Genomic DNA, 9,232 nt, shown 5'->3' with positions numbered 1-9,232 from the left:
AGCATGTCCGTTGTCCGAATCCTATTCTGCAGTAGACGTTCAACTTTAGTTAAATCATTTTTAACTTTATATTAGTTATAATTCATTCGTTTGTGACCTTCAATAAACGTTCGCGCGTTTCATATTGCAGCGTCGGATCACCCGTGGCTTTCGATCGAGCCTGGCTAGCTAGCTAGCAATGTTAATTTGCTCTTAATTGGCACACACACATAAATGCTTAATTTGCAAGTTGCATGGTTCCTAAAACTCGTATAGACACTACTAGAAAAACTCTTTTCCCAGTCGGCCGAATCATATTTTCACAGACGGACAAGCCATCCGCCTGCACCTCAACGCCTGCAAAAATAGTTGATTTTCGCAGGCGCGCGCCAGGTCCGCCTGCGAAAATAGCTTCGAGCGCTAAAAAAAAATTGGGCAGTCACCCCTGTTTCTGGCGGTAGCTTCCCGTTCTCAATCCAGTTCACACCCCTTCCCCATCCAATCCATTCAATTCATCCAGTTCATCCAAAAAAAAACACCGAATCAATTTATCCACAGTTCATCCAAAATCACGGAATCAATTCTAAAAGAAAGCAAATAAAAACATTCAACAAATCACGGCCGCTGCCCAGCCTTCGTCCGCCACCGCCGCACAGCCGCGGCCCGCCGTCGTCTGCGCCGCCGCCGCACGGCCACGGCCCGCCGTCGTCAACGCGGGCGGCTGGGAGCCGCCGCCGCCGCCTCAACTGCCCTCGCCGCCGTGGCCGTGCCGCCGCCTCGACCCTCCTCACTGCCACCACCCGCCGCCGTGCTCCCCCCGCCCCCCTCTGGCCAGATCCGACGGCCACCGCTCTCCCCCCGCCCCCTCCGGCCAGATCTGGGAGGGAGGCGCCGGGAGCGCGCCGCCGCCGCCCTCCGCCGTCGGGAGGGGAGGGGAGAGGAGAGGTGAGGTGGGGATAGGAGGAGAGGTGAATGAGAGAGGTGAAGGGATAAGCTTACCGGCCGTGAGTGGTGAAGGTGTGGAGACTTAGAAAAAATCTCCTCCTATCCCAAGTCTATTTATATTCAAGTCTATTTTCGCAGGCGGACCATTTAAGCGGCGCCTGTGAAAATCAATTTCACCTTGATTTTCGTAGGTGGACATCAAATTTCACTTCGATTTATATTTTTGTAGGCGGTCATTTAGCTCTAAGGGTCATGTCCGCCTGTGAAAATAAGACTCCCACGTTGGAAAAAATGCTTTTTCTAGTAGTAATCTAGCCTATATATATCACGGGCTGTACAACTGTACAGTATATAGGTCGGTCCTAGTGTGCTGTAACTTGTAATTGATGTATGCCGTACGTGTTATGTACGTACTACCTACGCGTTGTTAATGCTACTAGTAGTGCTGTACGGAACCGTAGAGCATGTTTGTGTATGCTTACGTGCTGTGCGTCCATTCGATAGGTTGATATTGTTTTGGCACTATATAATACTTGGATTAGTACTATACCGTACAATACTTTTACGCGTTCACGAAAAATGTTCAGCACTACACAAAATTATTAGCTGGGAGTTAGTGTTAGTAAGTACAAGTAGTAGTCTACTTATGTTTGGAATAGTCCTAATTATAACTTTTGTGATGGTCTAAATTACCTCCAAACTAAAAAAAAACTTGAAATCCAACACGCTCAACTTTTCAAACCAGAAAAATAATCCGACCACTGCTTTCAATGGATTTAGCAATCCAATCAACATAAGAATAACATAGGATCGACATGTCATATGCCTCACCTCTCTGGCTCTCTCTATTTCTCTCACGGTGACCGAGCTACCCTCTTGAAGGAGGCAGGTGGTGACACCAGTGACGGAGCTCGAGTTCTCCACAGGGAGAGCGCTAGAGGCAGCAACCGGCTTAAGCTCTATTTAGAGAGAATGATGGAGTTTGAGCTATCCTTATTTCTTCCCTCTCTAGATCGGCCATAGCTTCGCGACCGACAATTCACAATGGTGATGGACACCATAGCTTGTCCAACCATTGTCTCCTCAAGCTTGAATAGGTGGAAAAGAGGCAAAATGGACACGAAGCTCGAGGCTCTCCTACTCCCCAAGCTTAGCCACATGAGCTCAACTAGGGAATGATGTGGCGGCAACTGCGCACGATGAGCACCTCGAGCCAAGCACTTAACTCCATAGTTGAGGATGGTTACTCTCTCCCTCCCCCTCCTCTCTCTCTCTTCATTTGTAATTACATCCAACTGGAATTGATGTGTGGGTAGGATGGTTAATTCGAACTGCGAGTGTTGTAACTCGGATATTCTGGTTATGTGTAGACTAAGTCAGAGATGTTTACTCGTTCAATCTCTTTCTTCGTTTGTACGGGATAGCTTCTTCCAAAAAAACAAGAACTTGCTTTAAAAAGGACAGAAAAAACTCAAGTACTTCCTCCGTCCTAAAATGTAAGTATTTTTGAGATTGGCACGGGTATTAAGAAAGTAGGTGAGAATGATTGAAAAAGGTGTGTGATTAGTTGAAAAGAGAAAGTAGGTGAAAAAGAATAGTTGTGATTGGTTGAGAGGAGAAGGTAGGTAGAAAAATAGCTTCATTTTAGGATAAAGTACTGTGGTAGAAATAGCTATATTTTGGGACGGAGGTAGTACTCAACAAGCATCACGGTGTATATGCCGTGTATATATCCTTATCGCGTTGACGATCGACGAGGATTTGATGTGAGCATTGGGCAGTTACGAAAACAAAGAAAATATATATCTCTTGCTGTGGTTGTGTGGGTTCTACGGTCATACAGATCGCATGTGTTTGCTGGCAAAGCGCCAAGTGGCAACACACGCAGGCAGAAAGGCATAACGGTGGAGACTGGAGAGCTGCAAGCGCCGAGTGCGTTGGCTGCATCGATCGATCCGCGGAGGAAACGCTACCGGCGTGTCGCTCTACTACCAGTACTTCTCACTGATCAGCTGGAGAAACGGAAAGCACGTGCTGTAGCGACTTGGCTGCTTTGTCCAGATTTGTTTTCCTAGAATATATCATATCCATCTAAAATATCTTATATTTAAGATAAATGGAGTATAAGTTATGAATAGATAATAGATATGGGCATCTTTACCCATAATTTTTTTTTTGTAAATTAGCCTTTTATTAGGTGGAGAGAGGATGGAGGGCCTGTTCACTTTGATGCCAAAAAAAACCTTACCAAATTTTGGCACTTATATTTGCCAAAATTTTGGCAACTTGTTAAAATTTTGACAGGATTTCTTATATAATTACTAAAATTTAGCAGCAAGTTAAATGTAGCCATTATTTTGCAACTTTACCAAAAATTTGGTAAGGTTAAAAATGACATCAAGGTGAACAGGCCCGGAGTAATGGAAGAAGAGAGATTCTCATTTTTTTTTTATTCTCTTGTGGCTTACCATAATAAGTTTTAGTGCCTAATCTTGTTGGGCCCCTATCCTGCTATACAAACCCATGTTCTATGGGCCGAGCTGAAGCTCCATGGCCACATTTTCTATGGGGGTATTCTTGTTCAGTTCTTCAGTTACTACTACCGGAGTATTGGCAATGGCATATTGGAGGCACAAAATAATGAGGTTTAAAGGTGCTGTTTGGTTTAATACTTCAACTTGCCACACCTCTTTAGCTTTGTGTTTGGTTCAGTGCCATAGTTATGGCAAGCAACACTTTCTTACTACCTCCGTCCCAAAATAAGTGCAGCTGTGGATATCCGTGCCCAACGTTTAACCGTCCGTCTTATTTAAAAAATTTGTGAAAAAATTAAAAATATTTAGTCACACATAAAGTACTATTCATGTTTTATCATCTGATAGCAATAAAAATACTAATCATAAAAAATTTTCAAATAAGACAAACGATGAAACGTTGAACGTGAATAGTGCAAAACTGCACTTATTTTAGGACGGAGGGAGTACTATTTTATCCTATATGTCATAGACTCAATTCTTTGCCTAATTTTGTCAAAGGGTGGCTTACAATTTATAGGCCACAAAAAGTGTGGCAAGCCCCAAACCACACTTGCCTAACATTGTCTAAAGTGAGTTATGGCAATGTTAGTTAAGAACCAAACAGCCATTTTCTATGTATACAACGTACTAACGGAGTATTGGCATATTGGAGTAGCAGTTGCACTGTTGCAGGATGCAGCCACATGGCCCTAGTGCTGCACGCCTGCACCACCACATCACAGGCATACAGTAGTACAAGCCGCTGCCTTGACGATTTGACCGAACCAAGAACACCATCACTACGAGCTCTGCGCAGTCAGCTTTTCGAGATTTGATGATTCGTTCGGCCCGATCCGTTGCTATCCTGATCAGATTCTGAACTCCTTTTCTCTCTGCGCCCATCTACTGTTGGTACTGAACTTTGCTACTGTTGCTTTCACGCTGTGTGACTTCTGTGCTTTATTGTTTGCTCATGCGACATATACTCTCTCCCTTCCAAAATAAGTACAGTTTTAGCACTATTTATGTTCAACATTTGACCGTTCGTCTTATTTAAAAAAAGATTATGATTAGTATTTTCATTGTTATTAGATGATAAAATATGAATAGTACTTTATTTGTGACTAATTTTTTTAATATTATTTATAAATTTTTCAAATAAGACGGGTGATTAAAGCGCTAAACACGAATCTTTATGTCTGCACTTATTTTGAGAGGGAGGCAGTATGTCTCTCGTACTCTCGTACTCTCGTACTCACTTGCTTGCTTCTCGCTTGGCGTTCATGGTGTCGTGCAAACCCTGTGTGCTCGGTCATGATACTGTGGCACTTGCCGCTGAGAAAATAACCAGAGATGCAGTGGTGGAGTAGAGTGGAGTAATTCATTGGGGCGTGAAAGCGTCGTCAGAAATTCATCGGGGCTTGCAGATGCAGCAGTGTTTGTAGCGAGCAAGAGGAAGAAGATACGACGGTCTCTTCTACTGCTACTCTAGCTTCTTCCTTGCAAGTTGCATCTACAGTTCCAGGAGGAGATAAAAGATTTATTTTTTTCCTTTCAGTGCTTTCACAGCTTCATTTTGCAAGGTAAACACACTGTTCTATCTATCTGATAAGGATCTTGTTACAAGCAGTTGTTTTCTTAGGCTATAATGGTTCTGAATTACACTGCTGTTCATCAGCCACCCATATGCTCCGCTGAACTGAAACTCATGAACAAGGCAACTGCATTTCCAATTCTGAATAAACATTTGTGATTTGTGGCGCATAACTGGTAGCTATAGATCATGTAATTCCTTTGAACATAGTTAACCATCAGAAAGTTCAGACTATTTGCTTACCTTAAAACTTTTCTGATTGCTCCAGGAGGAATCTGGAGCTGAACACTAACAAGTCTACCACCACACACACAAACTGAGACTGATTCACTATGCTGAGGCAGCCATCCAGCAGATGCCACAGATCAAAGAAGCTTCTTAGGCCAAAGCACATCCTCCAGGTCGTCCTGCTAGTCGCCGTCAGTGTCTGGCTGGTGTACCAGCTCACACGCAACCGGCGACGTGCAGTGGCCGTGGAGGGCGGCGGCGCTGCCATGGACGGTGAGGTGACGCGGCGCCGGCTGGGCAGGAAGGGCTTCATTGTCTTCGCCGGCGACGCGTCTGATGGTGATGGCGTTCGTCGGAGCATCGGTGGCCGGAGCAATGTTGCCACCGAGGCCGAAATGGAACGGGGCGTCACGTCTGATCAGGTGGGCGATGGTGATCGAGGCGGTGAGGGAGACGTCGAGACCGGTGAAGAAGAAGAAGAAGAAGACGACGACGGCGACGGTTACATTGCCGACGATGGCCTTCCCGGCGACGAAGACGACGACGGCGGAGATCTCCGTCACCTTCAGGCAGATGAAATGGATGTCATCAGCTTTGGTCCTCACACGAACTCTTCTGACTCCATAGCTGCTGGTCCACTGGTGAATGGCGTTGCAGATGATATGAACAGAACTGCAGTGATTAACACATCGGTAAATGATTCTGGTGTAAGCTTGAATCCTCCTGTGACCGGGTCATTGCGATACAATCACAGAAAAGCAACTGGCAATATTGAGGCACTTGGAGGCTTGGAGCCCACGATTACGAACGACATGGAAGAAGACTGAAAATGGCAGACGGAATGCTCTCCGGTGACAGCATGAGATTATTTCGTCCGGTTTGATCTTCAGGACAACTCGCTGCATCTTTCAAGCTGATATAATCTGTTTATCATGTTACCCTGCTTGTTACTATAAAGCCGTGTATCCATCTAGGCAATCTTTTTAAGCGATGCTCATGTTATTTTCCAGTAACTTCTTTTTTATTTTCCTGTAGCAATAGCTTCCGGTAACAATTTCTCAACATTTCCCAACTATGCAATCTGTTGATCAAGCAAAGAAGTACATCCAGCTTTGACAGCGACTGAACCGTGAAAATTCATAAGCATAAATAAGCATCAATTTTCGGAACAGGTTTCATCCCATAAAGAGCAAGAGCACAGAAATGGCGTAGGAAGATTATAATAACAAAGCTTGTTGTGATGATGACAGCATTTTCTGAAACAGAACACATGCATATGATCACTGCTGTGAATGAAGAAAACAGGTAACAACTAACAACACAGTTAAATCCTGATTATCAACACAAGAGTTTTGTCATTCTTATTTCTTTGTTGCAAGAAAAATAGGTTTCACTGAAAACAAGAATCACTGGAACAACCAGAGAATTTTTCTTAAGCATTCACTGGGCTTCTGATGGTGCGCTGTTCAGTACTTAATGGTGCTTGTTCTCAAATAGGCCATCGGGTCCTGCATGGAAGAGTTGTATGGTGTGAGAATTTGAAAGCAACACAGTAACTCGAAACAAATACAGAATACGAAACGGAAGTACTCACTCGATAGTAATGCTCAAGTATTCTACCAATATATAGTTCCAATGTGGATTTCAGGTTTATCATGCCCTAATTCACTGGGATGTTCATGGCATCTGTTACATGCAACTTTGAGCTTTGTATAGCTTCCTATACAAAAATAACAAACTATTCTATACTCTGCTGTACGATAATCATAGGTGGAAGGCATAAGACTAGTCTAAAATCTGATTGAATTTAAGGTCATATTGTCATAACTACCATTGTTGTTCATGACATATGTTGCATGCAACTCTTAAACATTTGTACCAAAAAAAGAAGATTACAACACCCATGCTAATTATATGAATTTCGAATCCCAGAAATGAGTTCTGAAAGTCGTCATGCAGAAAAATGGAATACAACTTAAAATTACCATCCCAGATCTCAAAGGTTTCTAGAGTGATTAGGTATAGTACAACTATAAGTTTGTGTAGCAAAATGTACACCAAGAACTGGATGCAATATTGCAAGCACAATGTACGATCAAATTCCATCTCAATGTGCGGTAAGTATCTGGTGAAAGTCCCAATGTTTGCAGACTAGGCATTGAAGTGTTCCTCAGACATTGGTGTTGCCCTAAGTATCTTAGGAAATGTGATCGAATCTCCAAACATGAAATTATAATATTCTTGCGCAGACAAAAAAAAAATCCTTGCAGACATATCTATGCCAATCGTAAATGATATTCGGCGAGTTATCACAGTCAAACTAGTCAACTAAATCGGTAGTTTCATCAGAAAACGATGAACAATCACCAAGATTATAAACGACCAGAACTAAAGGAATGGGTATTTCGGCAAAATGAAATACCGTAACATGCAACTATCACAATCCGCATACAAGTACATACACCAGCCATTTGACTTCAGTCAGAATATTAATCGCGATAAATCTCAATAGAACATCGCAACAAGTACTCAAATAGATAGGGTTAAGCCATAGCTGAACAAACTTACCCCATGGGAACTCCTTGTTACGGATGTGCAGATAGGGGTACGCCTGAAACAATCACAGATTCCACGAATCAGATTCATACAATAGCTAATCCAGAATCCCGGATAAATCAAGGACGAGATCTGACCGGCGGCTCGTCGAAGTGGGGGTGGCCCTTGGAGAGGTTGTACGCCGCCAGCAGGGTGCAGGTGACGATCCCGGCGTAGGTGATCTTCTCCCACTTGGCCGTCTCATCTGCGAGGGGGAGGGGGATAGGGAGATCGAAACGCGAATCAGAAGCCAATCATGGGTCAACGAGAAAACCACACAAAACGGGGAAGAGGAGACGGGAGGTGGGACGACTCACGGGCGTCGTCGTGGGCGGAGGAGGACATGCGGCGCCTCGCCGCGGGGGCGGCGGTCGCCTTGGCGCGCGCCGCCAGCGAGCGGAGGCCGGATCTCGCCGCCGCCGATGCCATGGGGGAAGGTGGGTGGTGGCGCCGCTGGTTTTGGGGGAAACGGGTGGAGAGATCGAGATTAGATAGGAAACTGACCTCCGGTTTCTTCTTTATTTTTGCTGGTGGTCTTCGTGGGCTTTGCGGTTTGTGGGCTTCAATTGTTGGGCCGTTGAGTTGAAATCACAGATACTACATCGGTCCCAAAATGTTGCTACCATCGTAAAACAACGAATTTGTGGGTCATGTAGCAATATTTTAGGACAGAGGAAGTAGGAAATTTCAACCACTGTCATTGTTTTTTTCTTCAACTTCAAACTCTAACCTGTACTCGTTTTCTGTTAGCACGATTTTTAAATATTTAAAATATACGAATTTTTTAATATATAAAAAATGTTTTCTTAAGAAAAATTAAATAAATTTGATCTTCAAGTTTATAATAGTTAATAGTTAATTAATCATATGTTAATGAGTTTTCTCTTTTTGTGTGCGCTAAAATCTCCATAGGAGTTATTGAAGTTAGGACCTAACTCCTAGTAGTAATTCCTAAGGTAGGAGTATAACTGTTTTCAAAATACAATGCAACGGCAATTGACTAATATAAAGTGTTTGACAAGAACAAGTCCGAATACACTTTTCTTTACCTTTTCAAAGCTACGTTGAATACATTTTTTTCACCTTTAAATCATACTACCCTAATTCCAACTATAAACATATTTTTAAGTTGAAAGGGACATAATGGGATGATCAATAAGGGTGAACTTATTCTTCAGTGTATTTGATTCGGGGATAGGTGGGATACATTGATCCCTAAAAGGGAATACTCTCTAGATCGGGTTCAGTTTTGTACTTAAAAATCGACATAACTAATCTAATCCACTCTCTCTCATTGGGCCACATTCTCTCATTTCTTTAAAGAGAAAGTTATCTACCAAACGTGTACTGATGAAAACATATCCTTAAAAAAAAA

The 9,232-nt window shown here is 43.2% G+C and overlaps 2 protein-coding genes across 2 annotated transcripts; one reads left to right on the top strand and one right to left on the bottom strand.

Moving 5' to 3' along the window:
• The first annotated feature begins 4,822 nt into the window (after positions 1-4,822).
• On the top strand, positions 4,823-6,384 carry LOC4334267 (uncharacterized). Its single transcript, XM_015777609.3, has 2 exons — positions 4,823-5,023; positions 5,303-6,384. Exon 2 carries the CDS (start codon positions 5,367-5,369, stop codon positions 6,087-6,089), a length of 723 nt encoding a protein of 240 aa, XP_015633095.1. The 5' UTR covers positions 4,823-5,023; positions 5,303-5,366; the 3' UTR covers positions 6,090-6,384.
• An 82-nt stretch (positions 6,385-6,466) lies between these two features.
• Positions 6,467-8,346, bottom strand: LOC4334266 (cytochrome c oxidase subunit 6a, mitochondrial). The gene is made up of 4 exons (XM_015777610.3): positions 8,175-8,346; positions 7,956-8,062; positions 7,831-7,873; positions 6,467-6,770 (listed from the first exon to the last, which is right to left on the bottom strand). Exons 1-4 carry the CDS (start codon positions 8,284-8,286, stop codon positions 6,736-6,738), a joined length of 297 nt encoding a protein of 98 aa, XP_015633096.1. The 5' UTR covers positions 8,287-8,346; the 3' UTR covers positions 6,467-6,735.
• Between the last annotated feature and the right edge of the window lie 886 nt (positions 8,347-9,232).

Source organism: Oryza sativa, chromosome 3 (genome assembly GCF_034140825.1).
Source record: "Oryza sativa Japonica Group chromosome 3, ASM3414082v1".
NCBI classification, from domain to species: Eukaryota; Viridiplantae; Streptophyta; class Magnoliopsida; order Poales; family Poaceae; genus Oryza; species Oryza sativa.
Note: the sequence above shows the minus strand (reverse complement) of the source record. Positions and strands in the feature narration are given on the sequence as shown.